This window comes from Aethalodelphis obliquidens, unplaced genomic scaffold (assembly GCF_003676395.1).
Source record: "Aethalodelphis obliquidens isolate GAN/ISIS:26980383/991018 unplaced genomic scaffold, ASM367639v1 scaffold10, whole genome shotgun sequence".
NCBI classification, from domain to species: Eukaryota; Metazoa; Chordata; class Mammalia; order Artiodactyla; family Delphinidae; genus Aethalodelphis; species Aethalodelphis obliquidens.
In genome coordinates, this window is record NW_020837954.1 from 37,485,351 (window position 1) to 37,504,737 (window position 19,387).

Sequence of the window (19,387 nt, forward strand, 5' to 3'; positions counted from 1 at the left end):
ATTTTCAGAAATTTAGCTGTTTTACTTTTTTTCATAGCCTTGACCAATGTGAAAGAGTTTTGGAGCTCTTAAAACAATATCAGAATTTTAAAAGTGTCCTGACAACTTTGATTCAAAAAGAAGAGAATATCATCTCCCTCCAGGCTTCCTACATGGGAAAGGAGAACTTGAAGAAAAGGATAGCAGAGGTGAGTCCAAATTCCAAAGGAAACTTTACATAGCGGCCTCGCTTGCAAGCCCAACAATAGAGAGGATATTATCAATGAAGTCACTTTCGAAACTTAGTTTAGAAGAAGTTACTAGTGACTTTGTTTTACCAGGTATCTAAGAATTTATTGGATTTATCCCCAGGGCTTGAAAAAGATTGGTCCCCGGGTTAATGCTGGGTTGCATCTGTTTGGGTTTTGATACTGATGGTGTGGTTCTTTTGGAGTCTGGGGTTGCCCCTGCTGCTACCTCTGAAGGGTTGGAACAGTTTGTGCACTGACTTCCCACATAAAAAAAAATCCCTGAGACTTCATTGCAACCTTGAGAGAAAGAAGGTACTAGGAAAATCCCGTCTGTTGTTAGTGGATAAAGGAAAAATTATGTTTTTATTTCTTCCCTTTTATTTCTTCGTAAAGATGTGTGAGCTTATCTCCAAGTTGCTCTGTCTATGTTCATAGCCTCGCCAATCACGACTTCATAGTTTAAGAAGAATAACACTTTTGGACACTAGATGTCATTATTTTCTATGATTTTATGTGGTTATCAACCAGAGTGGCAGAAGAATGGAATAGTTAGAAAAGGATACACTACGCTGTATTACTATACACCAGAAAGCTGCTTTTCCTCTTGGTTTTATGAGTACTCTATGCTAAAGTGCTGTCAAAATGTCAGAGGCATTTGTGAAATATCATCTACTTGATACACCTGGTTGTTAGAAAGCAATTTTATTAAAGTTCCCAGTGGCTGAGAGCAACAACAGTGAGGCTTATATACAGACATACCTCACTTTATCACACTTTGCTTTATTGTGTCTTTTACAAATTGAAAGGTTTTGTGGCAACCCTTTGTAGAGCAAGTCTGTCGGTACCATTTTCTCACTTTGCGTCTCTGTGTCACATTTGGGGAATTCTTGCAGTATTTCAAACCCTCCACCACCAAAAAGATTATGACTTGCTTAAAGGGTCAGATGATGATTAGTGTTTTCAGCAAATAAGTATTTTTAAATTAAGGTATGTACATTTTTTAAGACAATGCTACTGCACACTTAGTGGACTACAGTCTAATGTAAACATAACTTTTATATATATCTGGGAAACCAAAAAAATTCACGTGACTTACTTTATTGCGATACTCCCGTTACTGGCATGGTCTGGACCCAAACCTGCAATGTCCCTGAGGTATGCCTGTAGACCAGATTCTTACAGACAATTTAGTCTTTGTCTAGAACTCTTATCCCTGAGGCTGAAGTGACACTCAGAGTCACATCAGTGCCACAGATGAGGAGTAGCCCCTGCCTGCAGCCTCCTTTCTCAGACGCAGTTTCTTGGAACTGACCAATCAGAAAGAGCTCTGCTTGGACACCAGTTGTACGCTATGTGACTGTTTAACTGGTTTCCCATCAGATTTAATCGAGGGAGACCACCATGCTAGGAGCAGGCTGGCAGTCGGAATCTCTTAGATGCAACCTGTCTGGTTCCATCCAGCAGAGGCAGCTTCTGGGTTTGGCAGTCTTGGGATCTAGGAGGATCGTGTCCTCTTCCAGGTGGATTAAGGAGCTTTGGTTCTCAGAGTATCCAACACGATCAGCTTTACAAAATCCCCTCAGCCTTGTGGCCCAGTTCACATAGCTACTTTTCTACTGTGCCCCTGATACCAGTTTCCCAGCTTGTGCTCTTGTTTCAGGATCCAGGTCTCTGCCTTAGATACTCACAGATCCTGGGTTGCTGCCTTTCAATCTGACCAGATAGTGAATCCCTCCTGACTGGCAGCTGTTCTTGGTTTGTGCCAGTCCTCCTCACTCCTGGAGTCCTGCCTGTGTCCCACTAAGTGGGATCCTGTTACCAGCAGAGCTGTTCCTTTCCTGATTAGGTGAGGCAACATCTGTAAAGTGCCTGCAGAGTGCCTAGGACTTCATCAACCCATTAATGGTAAACTGCACTTTCTGGACAAGTTATTTATTTGACTAATAAAACTTCTGTCACCTTCAGGCACTTGGCCCCTCTCCTGGGTGAGTCTCCCTGATGGGAATCTAGATCCAGGTCCTGACCCCTCTGCTATGATTAGTTCCTCTATGGCTGTTGTCTTTTTCCATTTGGGCTGCTATAAAAGAATACCATAGACTGGGGGGCTTATAAACACATAAATTTATTTCATACAGTTCTGAAGACAGTTTTCACAGTTTATAACATTCTGCCTTTGACCCCTCAAAACACGTCCTTCTCACATGCAAAGTATATTCATTCCTTCCCATCCGCCCTAAAAGCCTAAACTCGCTCCAGCTTAGTCCAAAGTCTCACCTAAATATCATCTAAATTAGATATGAGTGAAACTCAAGGTGCACTTCATCCTGAGGGAATTCCTCTTGTTTATCCAAAACAAATGGACTGACAGATATTTCACCAGCAAAGAGGGATTTATTTGGGATCAACAGAGAATTGGATTTCAGGGTCTGCACCCATGGGAGCTACGTGCAAGTCCCTGCACAGCAAGGAGAGAAGAATGCTTTTATGAAGGGGAAAAGGACGTTGAATGGGCTGTAGTAGACAGAGTCCATGGCTTTTCATTGGCTGAGGCCTTGCCAATAAAGGAACCTTTCTTCTTCCTATTGGGCTCTGCCACCCCATCTGGTCTCCCAACTCTGTTTAATTTAGGTTTCTGTTTATTCCTTTTTTTTTTTTCTGTATGCGGGCCTCTCACTGTTGTGGCCTCTCCCGTTGCGGAGCACAGGCTCCAGATGCGCAGGCTCAGCGGCCATGGCTCACGGGCGCAGCCGCTCCACGGCATGTGGGATCCTCCCGGACCGGGGCACGAACCCGTGTCCCCTGCATCGGCAGGCGGACTGTCAACCACTGCGCCACCAGGGAAGCCCTGTTTATTCATTTTTTTACACTCTACAGCTGTGAACCCATGAAACCAAACAAATTATATGCTTTCAAAATACAGTGGTGGGACAGGTATAGGATAGACATATCCACTCCAAAAGAGAGAAATAGGAAAGAAGAAAGAAGTATTGGGTCCCAAGGAAGTCCGAAACCTAACAAGGCAAACAACATTAAACCGTAAGGCTTGAGAATAATCCTCTCTGGCTTGATGTTCTGCCTTCCAGGTCCACTGGGATGGCATCATCACCCCTGGCTTGGCTGGACAGACTAGCAACTTTCTCTGTAAACAAAGAAACAAAGTAAGGATAGAGGTTAAATAACTTTCCCAAGATTATATGGCTAATAAGTGACAGAATCATTATTTAAGCTGAGGTCTATCTGACTACAAAGTCATGTTCCAATCATCATAATATTGCCTTCCCTGAAGACATATTTGAAACATGTATATTATAGAAGTAAAAAATGGCTAACTTTGCTTTGTCTGTACCCCTTTCTGAAATGTAAAGGTTTACTCAGAAAAATATTTTAAAAATTAACAAAACAACTGTAATTACCTTTAAGAAACATATAAATGCCCAGGCTTTTATTATTATATTGAGAATCTTGTATCTAGTGTGGTATCTTTGTATATTTGCTGAAATAATATATCATTTTGTATGGAAGATACAGAAGTACACTTGTGTTTAGTTATTTTCTCATATGCTTTTTTTAACTGTCTGAAAAAAGCAAATTTTAGTACCAATTGTTAACATAACTCTCAGTTAATTTTGTGATGACTTAGGTACTGTCTTCAGAAACAATCAGTTTCTGGTGTATGTATTGTCATGATGCTTTGCACCAGTGGCTGAAGTATGATACCACTGAGAACTTTTGTCCTTCAAAACCATAGAAACCTGGATGTTTATCTAGGATATGGTGCCAAATTTCCACCCTCTTTAATCAAAGGCAGAAGTGCAAAAGTAAGACTAGAAGGCTAGAATGTCAGGGGACTATTAAAGTTTGGGAAATGTCAGGGGGGGATCTAGTTTCCTTTATTTTACCCCTTCCATTCATTGTAGGACAAAGCCTGCAGTTCCTGTCAATGCTAAAAGTATCCTCTCCTGCTCTTTCTTTTCTCTTCACCCACTGGTGGCTTGTGTCAATGTAACAACAAAGTTCTTTGAATGTAATAAAAATTAGGTTACACACACATATACATATATGTATTTTTCATTTAATTGAACAAGCATTTATTATGCCCTATGCAAAATGTCCTGAACTGGGAGAAAAAAAACACCTGAGTCTGCATCTCAGCTCTGCCAATGTATCAGTCAGCTTCCAGTCAGGAGACAGAAACTGCCCCAGTTACTTTTTTTTTTCCATTTAAAACATTTAAGTAATTTTAATTTTTTAAATTAAACTTCTAAATTTGAGATAATTGTAGATGCATATACAGTTATAAGATATAATACAGAGAGATCCTATGTACCCTTTACTAAGTTTCCCCTATGGAAATATCTTGTAAAACTGTAGTGCAATATTGCAGTCAGGTTACAGACAATCATACAGTCAAGAGGAGGAACGTTTCCATCCCCAGACTATCCCTGGTTCTGTCATCGGATAGCCCTACCACTTCCCTCTTGCTTCCACCCCCTCACAACCACTCATATGCTCTCCATTTCTATAATTTTGTCATTTCAAAAATCTTATATAAATGGAATCATACAGTATCTAACCTCTTGGGATTGGTTATTTTTACTCAGCATAATTCTCTGGAGATTCGTTCAGATTCTTGCACGCATCAATAGTTTGTTCCCTTTTCTTGCTGAGTAGGATTCCACGGTATGGATGTACCACAGCTTGTTTAACTGTTACCTCCGAAGAACATCTGGGTAGTTTCTAGTTTTTGGCTCTTATGCATAAAGTTGCTATAAACGTTTGTATAGGCTTCTTTGTGAACATAAGTTTTTATTTCTTAGGGTTAATTGCTCTGGAGTACAGCTGGTGGGTTGTATGTTAATTATGTATTTCATTTTTAAAGAAACTTTCAAACTGTTTTCCAGAGTTGCTGTACCATTTTACATTCTCACCAGTAATGTGTGAGTGATCCAGTTTCTGTACATCCTTGCCAGCATTAGATATTGCCTCTACTTTTTATTTTAGTCATTCTGATAGATATATAGTGGTATCACTTTGTGGTTTTCATTGGCATGTTCCTAATTGCTAATGGTATTGATCATCTTTTCTTGTGCTTATTTGCCATCTGTATGTCATCTTTGCTGAAATATCTCTTCATATTTTGTGCTCATTTTCTAAGAGATTGTTTGGTTTTTTTTTACTGTCGAGTTTTGAGAGTTTTTAATATATTCTACACAGTAGTCATTTGTCAGATATGTGGTTTGCAAATATTTTCTCCCAAACTGTAGCTTGTTTTTCATCTCCTTAATGGGTCTTTTGCAGAGCAAAAGATTTAAATTTTGGTAAAATCCAGTTTATCAATTTCTCCTTTCATGGATTGTGCTTTTGGTGTCAAAGTCTAAGAACTCTTTGCCTAGCACAAGATCCTGTAGATTTTCTCCTATTTTTTTCTCAAAGTTTTATAGTGTTATGGTTTACATTTAAGTCCATCATCCATTTAGAATTAGTTTTTGTATAAGGTGTGAGACTTGGATCAAGGTTTACGTTTTTATCTATAGATGTCCAGTTGCTCCCGCACCATAAGTTGAAAAGGCTCCCATTCCTCCTTTGAACTGCTTTTTCATCTTTGTCAGAACTCAGTTGGGTGTATTTGTCTGGGTTCACTTTCATCTATTGACCTATGTGTCTGTCCCTCTGCCAGTTGATGTAATCTTTATTACTGTTACCTATATGATGTTTTAAAATCAAGTAGACTGATTCTTCCCACTTTATTCTTCTTTTTTCAAATACTTTAGCTATTATAGTTCCTTTATTATTCCATATAAATTTTAGAATAATCCTGTCTATATCTACAAAAGTATTGCTGGGTTTGATAATAATTGCATTAAACCTGTACATCAATTTTGGGAGAATTGACATTTTTACTATGTTGTCTTCTGATCCATGAACTTAGTATGTCTCTGCATTTATTTAGATCTTCTTTGATTTCTTTAATCAGTATTTTATAGTTTTCAGCGTATAGTTCCTGTGCATGTTTTGTTAGATTTACACTTAAGTATTCAATTTTTTGAGTAATTGTGAATGGTATAATATTAAAAATTTGTGTCCACGTATTCATTGTTAATATGGAGAAGTGAAATCGATTTTTATGTTTATCTTGTATCCTGTGACCTTTCTGAACCCACATATCAGTTCTAGGGGTGTTTTTGTAGATTCCTTGGACTCTCTGACATAGATAATCATGTTGTCTGAAAATAAGGACACCTGAGACAGAGGGCTCCTTGTTACTGCTGGTTGGGGGTGGGCATTCTGCTTCCCCACAAGGTCTCTACTGACACCTCCCTGGCTCCTCATTACAGCTCCCTAGGTAGCCTCCCCTGACATCATGGATGTGTGTGTGTGTGTGTGTGTGTGTGCGCGCGTGTGCGTGCGTGTGTGCGCGCACTTGTTACCGCCCAGCAGGAATGAAAGTCCCAGCTCTACTCAGCCTTCTTTTCCCTGGTCGGGGGAGAGTGGGGATCCTGTTACAGCCTGGAGATGGTGGCTGTCACTTGACCTTTGCTGGCACAGGTGGGCGTTGGACTACAGTGTTTCCTATGGTATTTTGCTCCAGTGAGTGATTATTTCCTAAAAGTTTTCTGTCTTGGTAGGTTGTCCTATTCCTGGTTCTTGGGCTGAAGAGAAAAGGCTTTTCCTGGTCTGTGTCTGTGGATCTTACCAGCTTCTGACTTCTCCAGCACACAGTCTGGGATATCCAAGGGAAAAAAAAAATTCAGGGAGCTCACCACCAGGCTGTCTTCAGGAGCTGATGCTCCCAGCCATTCTCCTTCCTTGAACTCCTCACTTTTCAGTCTTCTTAAGTCTGTTTTGTATATGATGTCCAGGGTTTTTAGTTGTGCTTAATGGGAAAATTATGCCTACTGCATATTCCCAGAAATGGAAGTCCCCTGTGGGTGTATAATTTTTAGTTTTTTATTTATGAGAAATCACTATTTTCAAATTTTATACAATCATTAAAAATGCTTGTATAAGATTAGTTAATTGAGTGGAAACATTAAGATTGCATTACTCGACACACATTTTATTTTGTAGTTTAAGATCATTGGCCTTTTGGTTAAATAGTGTTTCACCTTCCATGTTAGAAGTGACATGGAAGTTAGAATCATGAAAGATTAAACTAGAAGTCACATTAAAGATGTTTTAGAGTTTTGTCTATTTTATTCAGATGAGCACTTAGGTTCTTCAAAATGACAAAGATGATTCCTATTTGAGGAGTCTAGGAACTGTCACTTTTTTATACGATTGAATAGAGGTGCTTTTTTTGGGTAGAATATTATTTCACATGCACTAGAAAGATGGTTTTAGATCATTATAAATATTTCATCATGCAGAATGGGACAAGGAATTTGGGTGTAGGATTATTAATAAACCAGATGTTTAGGATTCTAAAAACTTTTCATTGAGAAAGTGGGACAGTAAGTCTTATATTTGTATCAATATATCAAAACATGTTTCATATCATTTTTACAGATTGAAGTTGTTAAAGAAGAATTTAATGAACATTTAGAAGTTGTAGACAAGATTAACCAGATCTGCAAAAATCTACAATTTCATCTAAATAAAATGAGAAACTTTGAAGAGCCTCCTTTTGAGAAAGAGGCTAATATTATCGTGGATAGGTGGCTTGATGTAAGTGATAATTTAATTGACTAGAAATTCTATTTAATAACAAATTGATCTTTTCTTTTGTATCTTTAATGTTTTTATCTAATTACAAAATTCAAAAGTGCTCATTATAAAAAATGTTCAAATAATATAAAGTTTGTGACTTGGGATTTAGCTTTACGCCCAGAGTTAGGTACTATTTTACTAACAAATGAGTCTGTACTCTTTTAGATATACAAGTGCATACTCAACTTATTTGAAATAAACTAATTAATGTATTATCCATCCATGCAGCCAGTTGATGTTCAACATTATATTTATTTAATATTTTAAAAATAATTTTTGGTTGAGTAGTAATGATATTTTTATGAGTTATAAATTAAGAATTTGTGCTATATTTTGATCTGGGTTTTTGATATTTAAAATTTTTTTTAATTTTTTTTTTTTGTCTGCATTGGGTCTTCGTTGCTGTGCATGGGCTTTCTCTAGTTGCGGCGAGCAGAGGCTACTCTTCATTGCAGTGTGTGGGCTTCTCATTGCAGTGGTTTCTCTTGTTGCGGAGCATGGGCTCTAGGCATGCAGGCTTCAGTAGTTGTAGCGCGTGGGCTCAGTAGTTGCAGTATGCGGGTTCTAGGGCATTCAGGCTTCAGTAGTTGTGGCACACGGGCTCAGTAGTTGTGGCTCTCAGGCTCTAGAGCACAGGCTCAGTAGTTGTGGCACACGGGCTTAGTTACTCCTCTGCATGTGGGATCTTCCTGGACCAGGGATCGAACCTGTGTCCCCTGCATTGGCAGGCGGATTCTTAACCACTGCACCACCAGGGAAGTCCCTGCTCTGGGTTTTTAAAAGCATTTTTTATTATTGTGGTTTAGAAAATAGGAAAACTATTGCTTTCAATTGCATATAAACTGCAGCAAACCAGCTAAGTTTTTTTTTTTGTAGAAGAAAGAACTACACGGTATGTTAAAGCGAATTTTTTGTTGATGAATAACGCAAATTATTTAGCAAGTAGAGGTAATCTAAAATTTTATTTTAAAGTTGTGTTTGACTGAAACAATGGTTCTTATGCTTTTCACCACTAAATATGTTATTTTTATTTTTTAATTATGGTAGATAAATGAGAAGACAGAAGACTATTATGAAAATCTTGGTCGAGCTCTAGCTTTATGGGACAAGCTTTTTAACTTAAAAAATGGGATTGATGAGTGGACTGAAAAGATCCTTCAAAAAATGGAATTACATCAACTGACTGAAGAGGAAAGACAAAAGCTGAAGGTTAATTAAGCAGAAATAGAATATTTGTTCTTTTTGTAGACAGTTGACATTTTAATATCAAGTCTGCTTTCTTGAAGAGGGGTAGAGAAATCACAAAGAAATCTTTTATTTCTTTCATTATTCCTTGAGTGAGACCTGAATTCCATCATTTTCTTTGTGGTATCCAGGAAGATGTTAGCAGGTATTATTAATCTGTGCTGTATACCTGAAACTAACATAGCACTGTAAATCAACTATACTTCAAGTAAAGTAAAAAGATTCAAGTAAAGTAAAAACACAAGGCTGAATATTAAAATCTTTATAGAGCTTCAAAAGAGGCTGTTTTTTTAAAACAGTGATCTCAGGTTTTGCCATTTAGAAAGAATTAAACTGATCTCTTGTAATGAAATAATACCATTTGCAGCTACATGGATGGACCTAGAGATAATCATACTAAGTGAAGTAAGTCAGAAAGAGAAAAACAAATACCATGTGATATCACTGATATGTGGAATCTAAAATATGACACAAATGAACTTATCTACAAACCAGAAACAGACTCACAAACATAGAGAACAGACTTGTGGTTGCCAAGAGTGAGAGGGGGCGGGGGAGGGATAGATTGGGAGTTTGGGACTAGCAGATATAAATTGTTATATATAGAATGGATAAACAACAAGGTCGTATTGTATAGCACAGGGAGCTATATTCTGTATCCTGTAATAAACCATAATGGAAAAGAAAAAAATAATAAAAAAAATTTTTAAAGTTAAAATATTTTTAAAGTTATCTCTTTTAACTCTAAAAAGAATTCTTTCTATTGCTGGTTGTTTGCATATTATTAGTTTGGACCATATAAAATTACAATCTTCGTATGTCAAAAAATAGTTAAGTCTGGCAGTTATATGTGGTTCAGTGTAATATAAAAATGTATTATGCGTGTATGATGGCTTTGCAGTATGTCACGTCTAATGTCTCAAGTCTTATTTTTTTCCTCTAATTTTGGTCACTTTATTCACTTTTAAATTCACATATCCATTTTTATACTTTTGGAAAAAGACTTTCAAAATGTGTGGAGATTTATGAGTTTCCTGGGTATATTAATTGACAGTTGTGAAGTAAGATTTTGATTTTCTAAGTGAAATGAATTGTCACTAAGTATCCCTTAATTTTGTCTTGAGATACAGGTTATTTAAAAATTTGAAGTTAAGGATTATAACGGCTACCGTGTGGGCCAAATTCTGCCAACATGGTGTGTGTGTGTGTGTGTGTGTGTGTGTGTGTGTGTGTTGGCTTTATATGTTTATGTGTATGTTTATATGTACAGAGCTATTGAGATGTCATGCCTTTAGGTAGGCACTGCATTCTGCTGTGGTGCAAGCCTGGCCCCTCTCGTTTTATTGCTAGAGTGTTTCACTCAGTTATAACATATGCCTGACCCATGAAGACACTTAGTTTTGCAACTCCCAGGACTGTATCAAAAATCAAGTGATTAGGGGAAATTTAAAGGTTCTTTCAGTTTCTATATATTTTCAATAGCAATCAGGGGTACCAGAAAATAAGGTATAAAATAAAAAGATATTTCCATTAACATTGTGTGTTTTAGGAAGAGTTACAAGTTCATGAACAAAAACCTTCAGAATTTTCTAAAAGAGTGGCTAAGATACAGTTCCTGCTTCAAAGCAGTGAAATACCTCTTGAATTACAGGTAAGAAAATTTTTATTTTAAAGTTGCAATTAAAGATGCTCTATATCCTCTAAAGTAATGCTCATAAGCCAGAATTCTAAAACTTAAACCTAAAATAAAATTAGGATCATTACTTGATTCATCTTTAGTCATGTCCAACCAAAATTTTAATAGCCAGCATAGTTTATTATATTTCTCCCATTTTAGAATGAATAATTTTTTGCATTCTCTTATTCTCATTTCATTTATTTCACAGGCCTCTTGTGCAGAGGGGGAGATGTTACCTTGCTTCCGTGTAAAGTAACAAGGGTTTCCTCATAAGTGTCTTGGGCATAGGAAGGAGAACATGGCTCAAGAGATTCCAAGTTTATTAGTTGCTAGATGGAGTAACAGGGAGATTGCCCCAAGTGTGATTTTCTATTGTGTGAAGAGATTTGTTAGACTTTTATTTAAATCAAAGTGCAAAGTGCCTGAATATAAGCTCTGGAGTCAGACCTTATGGGGGAGGGCCTGGGTCTGCTGCCAGCCAATCTTGGGCAAGTTACTTATCCTTCTTAAGCCTGTATTTCGTATATAAAGTGCTTACCATGATGTTGTGTACGTAATAAACACTTAATAAATGCGGGCTATTTAATTTTTTTCTATATGTTTTAATAGGTTTTCCAATAAGCACCATGAGATAGCACCTCAACTGGTACGCTAAATAAAACTTGTTTTAAGGGGAAGATTCACCTAGTCTCTTAGAAAAAAATAAGAATGTCAATTTCGGTTTTTTCAAGTTACTGTTTTTCTTTAAAGGCAATGTCTGAATTGTATCAGTGATGTTGAACAAGGAAGAATCAGAAAGAGAGAAGTTATTTCACGTTGAAATGAAACGAAGTTTCAACTCATTCTTCAGCAGTGCAGGTGTCTTATAATCTAGTTAAATCACGTCCATTACAGTACGTCATATGTTTCATGATTTCAGGTCATGGAGTCCTCTATTTTGAACAAGATAGAGCATGTGAAAATGCGTTTAACAGGAGAATCCTACTGCAGTGCACTCGGTGGCAGCACAGCTGAGTTAAGGGAGGATCTCGACCAGGCTAAGACCCAGATTGGAATGACTGAGTCCCTCTTAAATGCCCTGTCTCCTTCTGACAGCTTGGAGATCTTTACTAAACTAGAGGTACTTCCCAGCTACTTCTCTTCTGTGGTTCAGATTTATTTTCACACTTGTTTCTGATGGTCTTGTCCTCTTGAGGTTAATAATTATTATAAAAATAGTATAAGTCTGGGGGAAAAACTCAGAAAAACAATTTGTGTATACTTAACTGTTTCAGCTTTGAATTGCTTTGTGGTCATTATTTGATATTAAATTGCATTGCATTATACATTTACTAGCTAAGAGAAAGCAGGTCTACCCAATAAAAAATCATCTAGATTTTTATAGAAACAATGGATACCTAATATGTTTTGTGTGGATTGAGCCCATTTTTAAGACTTCAGTGTTGTCTGTTTGTTTATATATTTAGGAGATTCAACAGCAAATTCTACAGCAGAAACACAGTATGATATTACTTGAGAATCAAATAGGTTGTCTGACTCCTGAACTCTCTGAATTAAAAAAGCAATATGAAAGTGTCAGTGATTTATTTAATACCAAAAAAAGTGTTTTGCAAGATCACTTCTCTAAGTTACTGAATGGTGAGTGCAATGTTTCTCTTACTGTGCCTCTGGGAATCTTGAGGTATGAATAAGTACTGTGAACACAAAGGCTAATTAATCTAAGCTTCACTTAGAGATGGTTGCACACACTCTATTTAAGGAGATAATATTCAGATAAATCTTTTAGGAGCAAACACTCACTGATCTACACCTATCGTAAATAACATCTCTTTTGTTGAAGCACCAGATCTTTTTCTCGTGAAGGAGAGTCACGAGGGTCCTCGTGTTTGACCTGCTCCTTGTTGTCAGAGTCTGGGGTCATGCCTGTGAGCAGGCTGCCCCTGCAGGTGTCTCTGGGTGTCCTGTATGCTTGGAAAGGAGGTTTGGTGTAGAAAATATGCCACAGTTACCACATCGGCTCCATTAACCCTCAAAATTAGATTTTAGTTTATTATCACTTTACAGTGACTCGTACCCACGGCATGGGAAGCAAGTTTCAAAATATTTTACTTTAACAAGGTTTGTGACGTATTCCTCGAATGAATATAGCTTCTTTTGTTTTCTTCCTGCAGATCAGTGCAAGAACTTTAATGACTGGTTTGGCAACGTTAAAGTGAACCTTAAGGAGTGTTTTGAACCATCAGAAACAAAAAAGAGCGTGGAACAAAAACTACAAAAGCTTTCTGTAAGAAGACGCGTTTAAATTTCAATCAAAATTTATCAAAATTAAAATGCTGGAGATAGAACTATATATAAGTAGCTAGGACAATAATTATTTTGACTTAGTATTTCCCTACATAGAGATAGTATTTCCAAAAAACCTGGCCTTTCCCCAAATACTGGTTGGCCAAAAAGTTCGTTCGGGATTTTCCGTGACATCTACGGAAAACCCGAACTAACTTTTTGGCCAACCCAATATTTTTAACACTCTGTGTTTACTGGGTAAGGGTGTAAGTGACTTAAAAAGGTTCTGTTTTCACAACTATTCTAAGATGCTGTTTAACTTAATGTTTTCTGGTGAATTCAGTTGTGTTAAAATCATATTTGATTAAAAAAAAAGGCTTTACCTAATTTGGACTTTGAAACCCCTTTACTTTCTATAAGAGATTGCTTGACTTTTTAAAAAGTTTTTTTCCCAGCCATATTTCTTTTAAAAATTGTAGTTGAACTTTAATACACTGCTGATGGGAGTGGGTGGGGGAAGATAGCCTGAAATAAGAGACAATAATGTGGGCATTTCAAATGCGTGTGGCGCCTTTAATTCTTGATCACTTTATGGTAGATTATCAAGTACTTTAGGCTTTGGTGATAACTTATGCTCTCAGACTTATCAGTGGCATTAAATGTTCCCAGTTTAATTCCTTGCTTTGATGATACTGTTCTTTATTGACAAAATCACCTTTCTTCTCTGCTTTTAAATTATAGTTCCAACTTTTTTTTTAAACTTTGCGCATTGCATGGGTCTCAACAATTGATGCTCAAACCTTGAAACACAAACATTGAAATAAAATTCTGATTTGGACACAGTTAAATAGAGAATAGGCTATTTAGTTTTACATATTGATTGCCAGAAAGGAGCAAGTATTTGGGAGAAGCTGAGCAGAGCCAGGATAGGAAAATGTGGCTTTCCCGCTCTAACTCCCACTGACCCACATGGTGGCATCATTTTGCTTGATGTGATTCCCAGAAAGTCAGATGCAAATGCAAATGTACACACACATTCTAGAACCGATATAAATTGTCTTTTGATCATTTGCTATTGCACTTAGCCACCTCTCCACAGCAACTTCTTTTATATAGGATGTTATGAAGATGGCATGTCTATGTACCATCTTGGGAAAGTGTCACTGGGGTGGCAGGGACCATACTTAGACTTGCCCATAGGATATAATTGACTTTTTGTCTTTCTTAAGGATTTCTTGACTCTTGAAGGAAGAGGCAGTGAAATACAGCAGGTGGGAACTGTACTGAATCATGTGAAAAAGCATCTGCCCAAAGCACCTGTTAAGAAGCTTAACAGTTGGATCGTAAGTCAAGAAATTGAATTAGAAAAAATGGAGTCCATATGCCAGGCACGAGCAAAGGAGCTTGATGAGTGCTTGCAGCAGCTACTGAGGTAGGAAATAAAGGTGATGTCTAATAGCATGTTTGCTAATGATATCTTCATACGTACTCTGCCTCAGTACAGCTAGCAGTGGGATACACGTACACACAAATTTCAAAAATAAAATATGTAGTTTCAAACCCAAGTTTGACTCTGGGATATAGAATTTTGGAGAGTTCCTCAAATTATGGCCAAGGTTCAGGGGAGAGTCCAAAAATATTTTCTGTTTGTTTGTTTCCTGTTCTTTATGATGTATATGTATGGCTCATTAGAATTCCACTATAATACGTGTTATTATTATTCAGATTTTAATGTTACAAATTAAATTTTCTCAAAAGAAGCCAAAAAAGAAACCAAAAAGATGTAGTAAAAAACCTAGTTGGCTCACAAGATTTGTGCCAACCTTCTCTTCAGATAAACACTTTTTGCTGATTTTATATTCCAATGTGTGTGATATTGTTTTAGACTCCAGAATGCCCACAGAAACCTGAGTAAGTGGTTGACTAATCAAGAAGAGAAATGGAAAGAAATGGAAGGAACAAGAGAGAAAACTGAGCTATTTGGCCAAGCTCTAGCTAGAAAGAGGTATAGCTGATCTTGCATGAAACGTACTTCTGGGGAATATGGTTTCTCAAATGGTGTCGTGGCTCCTGTAAACTTTCAATGATATTTGGAATTTACAGGGAACAATTTGAATCTATGGCCCAGTTGAACAACTCTGTGAAGGAATATGGGATTACTGAGGAAGAAGAAATAGTAACAGAATCAACACATTTGATCAATAGATACCAGACATTATTGGGACAATTATGTGAAATTGACGAAGAGGATAAGTTACCTCCTGCCAAGGACCAGAGCTTTAATGATCTTGCACATGATGTAATTTGTTGGATAACAGGGATTAAAGAGTCCCTGATGGTTTTGAATTCATCTGAAGGCAAAATGCCACTTGAGGAAAGAATCCAAAAAATAAAGGTATAACTGTGGAAACTAAATTTCAGAGGTCAGAGTGAACTCTAATTTTGAAAAGATTTAGAGGAAAACTGCAAAGATTTGTTTTTTAATGGAAAATAGGATCACTGCAGATTGGTTGAAGGAATTCAGATGACCAAGCTTGCAAAAGAGAAGGGCTATGATGGACCTAAAATTATTTTAATGCATATAGAAGGGAGAAAGTATATCCTCTCTTTGTGGGAGCAATGTCCAGTTATTGTCCGTCTTCACTGAGTGCAGGAGAAGTGAAATTAAAACTATAAATTAGAGCTGCAGCAGGTGGAAATTTGCTAGGATGTTAAAAGAATGTATGTCAGTACATCAGAGGCATCGGCAATGTTAAGGTGAGGGCTGGAGAGGAGCTCATCTTCAGAGTGGATGTGTGTGGTTCCTAAAGGTTATTAGATACTGAGTGGGTTGTGTGGTTCTTAGTTTATCAGATACCGAGTGCAGAGGATGATGCGGTCAAGCCGTAAGGGTTAGTTTGGCATAGTGAAGTAATCAGGATCATTTGGGATTATATCTGAAAGGTTTTCCAGGGAAGGTGAATCTGGAGTAGTGTTTCCAAGAAGGGAGGAACTTGATTGTTTGGAGCAAAAGAGGAAAATAAAATTGCAGGGGAATGAGAATTAATTACGTTGTGGTGGAGAAACAGCAGTTGGTTTGAGGCACTCTGCATTTTCCTATGGGAAGCCATAAACCCAATCTTGGGTGTATAGAAGTGTCTTGTTCAGGTTGTTACCCTAACTCTTTATTTATAAATAATGGTACAGATTGGAAGGAGGATTTGCCACGGATTTTTTGGCATATAATTTCTTTGAGGGCAATTGAGAATCAAGAGAAGAGTAGGAATGCCATCAGATCAATGTGACAAATGCTTACTGAGAACCAGTTCTATACAACGTGAAGGATGTCTTTGTATTCGGGGAATATATAAAAATGAAAGGGTAATTTTGAAATCTACTCTGCAGTTAGAATCTCTGAATAATGTTTATAAATAAAAACATATCATATGAAATATCCCTGTGTGGTATGAATGAGATTTTAAGATCTTTTTTATTTGATTTAGGAAATCATTTTACTAAAGCCTGAAGGGGACGCTAAAATACAGACCGTCGTGAGTCAGGCTGAGAGCAGCAAGGCTCCGATGGTTCCAAAGACCCTTACTGATATCAGAAACCAGTGGGACAACACACTCCACTTAGCCAACACATATCTAAGGTAAAGGGCATGCCTTCACCACTTTCATGGTTTTTCGTTGCACAGTGAAGCCATAACAAGTATGTTTTGTCTGCCTTCTGGATGTGGATATAGTATATCTGTTGGAGAGAAAGTAAGTAATATCAGGGGCAATCACAATGTTGAGGCAGAAGCGAAGAAGGATAGTCCTCTGCACCAGATATGAAACATGCTGTCATAACTCGGCGGCAGCGTTTACTTTGGCTGGTGCATCAACCCATGGGGCCCTTGGTAACAAATTAACATTGTCTACCTCATTCCACCTTCAACACTCCCCTTCTGTACCAAAACCCCGTTTCCCCAGACAACCTCAGTATCTTCCTGGTATTACTGCAGGATAATTCATGCTTTAAATATATATGCTAAGAGATTCTTAAATGTGTAAACATGGATAAACGTTGTCTGAATGTAATGGGCATAATTCTGGTGAAAATTCTTAATTCATATCATGTCTTAAATGATACATTTAATATTTGGTGGAAATGTAAATTTTATATTTTTTCTAAGAAAAACAGATCAAAACAAATTTCAGCTGTAGAAAACATAAACTAGTTAGTTGGCCAATATACTGAATGCTTATTTATTTTACTTATGTGAAAAAGAAAAACATGGAATATTATAATTATATTTAAACAATAAAAACTGAAATAGTTTGAAATGTAAATTATTAAATATTTGTTCTCAGATCAAATTATGTGACAAAAAAACAATACTTTTTTAAAGTAATACTACAACTAATTTTAATCTTGATTTCTGAGCTAAACTTAGTGCTATTTAGAATGTTATAATGCCAAAGAAGTCCCTGGGAGTAATGTACGGTAGTGTTATTTTAATGCTTTTTATAATAATGCATGTTGTGTTATAAGATTTTGATGTATCATTTCATTTCTAAAATACTTTGTTAAATTTAGCCATCAAGAAAAGCTTCTACTAGAAGGCGAGAAGTATTTGCAAAGTAAGGAGGATCTGAGATTAATGCTCACAGAACTAAAAAAGAAACAAGAAGTGGGCTTTGCTCTGCAACATGGTTTGCAGGAGAAGAAAGCTCAATTAAAAATTTATAAGAAATTCCTCCAGAAAGCACAAGATTTGACATCCTTACTAGAGGAGTTAAAATCTCAAGGAAATTACCTCTTAGAGTGCACTAAAAATCCCAACTTTAGTGAAGAGCCGTGGCTGGAAATAAAGCATCTACATGAAAGTCTTCTTCAACAGCTACAGGTGAAATGGTCAAAGTAAAATTTTAAATACTTGTCTTAATTATGCATAATTATGTAATATTTGTATATAGGACCGTTGTTTTGTTCTTTTGGTAAATCAAAAGTTTTTAAAATTTATCAGTTTTAGATACAAATACTAACTACTCAAGATGGAGCAATCAATTTGGTCAGTTTTGCTAGAGAAATCCAGTGTGTATTATTTGATAATAGTGTTGTTTCCTCTCATCAAAGTTCCCCTCATAAGGGGTTGGAAGGATTAAGATATGTTTAGGCATCTTTATGTAGGTAACAGTGTCAAAGTTGTCCATGCAGCGTCCATCTATCCATCCATTCATCCATGCTTGCATTCATCCGTCCATCCATTCACATATCCATCCATCTATCATCTATTATAATAGTTATATCCATTATTCTGTATAAACCTTATCAGGTTTCTCCCTTGAGTCTTTCCACATGATCTGCAATAAAAGAATTAAGAGGTAAAATGTCATCTTGTCATGAGGCATATTATTCTCTTAAGAGAATTGTTTATAATTCTTTGCATACTGAAAGCCAGATTCAATATATCTTTCCTGGATAAGAAATCTTGCTTATACAGATAGCAGGAGTTGTGTGGGTATAATCTTGCTTATACCCACTTGGCTGTGAGTTATTTAGTTTAATAATTGCTGTTCTTTTCTGATCAGGTGTGGTCACCTTATTTTCTTATTCCAGGGAGAGGACCTGAAGGTGGTCTTGCTCTTGAGTTAGGATTACTTTTTCCTAACACACAGTTTTGGAGTTTGAGTCTTGTGAAAGGAATCTGAGGTTAGGTTGATTTCACATAGTCTCATTTCCAAGAGTGGGTACTTGCTTGTAGTAAGAAGGATAATTAAGGGAACTGCTTTGTTATGGGTGTTTGTGATTTGATGATATAATTTGTAGTCATTTCATTTTGTAAACCTCTTGACAGATTGTTTTCGGGAGTGAAATGAAGGCAAAGAAACATGGGGGAAACAAATATCTCAACGCTAAAAACTTTACTTAAGAACTCTGGATGATTTATGGCCATATTCCTTTTTCAAGATGAAACCTCATAAAACAAATGTTTATGAACCATTTAATTATTTTCTGAGTGGGATAATTCAGGGAACTAATGCATGCATTATCAATGTTTTATTTTTAGGATTCTGTGGAAAAATTGGAAGGTCATGTTCAAGAACACGACTCATACCAGGTTTGCATCACAGACCTAAATACTGCATTGGACTATATCTCCAAGGAATTTGTCGGTTTTTCTGATAAGCCTGTGGATCAAATAGCAGTTGAGGAAAAAATGCAGAAACTGCAGGTATTAAACAATGTCCAGACATGATAGACATTTAAAAAAAAT

General features: G+C 36.8%; 1 protein-coding gene across 9 annotated transcripts in view; it reads left to right on the top strand.

Moving 5' to 3' along the window:
* The window catches only part of SYNE2 (spectrin repeat containing nuclear envelope protein 2), a 337,188-nt gene that overhangs the window by 151,594 nt on the left and 166,207 nt on the right, over positions 1 to 19,387 (top strand). For all 9 annotated transcript variants that reach the window (XM_027111459.1, XM_027111458.1, XM_027111452.1 and 6 more), the window contains 13 exons: positions 38 to 188; positions 7,737 to 7,895; positions 8,985 to 9,146; positions 10,732 to 10,833; positions 11,780 to 11,980; positions 12,327 to 12,498; positions 13,032 to 13,144; positions 14,373 to 14,575; positions 15,029 to 15,148; positions 15,247 to 15,538; positions 16,626 to 16,777; positions 17,707 to 18,016; positions 19,181 to 19,345. In XM_027111459.1, coding sequence (XP_026967260.1) covers positions 38 to 188; positions 7,737 to 7,895; positions 8,985 to 9,146; positions 10,732 to 10,833; positions 11,780 to 11,980; positions 12,327 to 12,498; positions 13,032 to 13,144; positions 14,373 to 14,575; positions 15,029 to 15,148; positions 15,247 to 15,538; positions 16,626 to 16,777; positions 17,707 to 18,016; positions 19,181 to 19,345 — 2,302 coding nt within the window. The remainder of the gene's footprint in view (positions 1 to 37; positions 189 to 7,736; positions 7,896 to 8,984; positions 9,147 to 10,731; positions 10,834 to 11,779; positions 11,981 to 12,326; positions 12,499 to 13,031; positions 13,145 to 14,372; positions 14,576 to 15,028; positions 15,149 to 15,246; positions 15,539 to 16,625; positions 16,778 to 17,706; positions 18,017 to 19,180; positions 19,346 to 19,387) is intronic.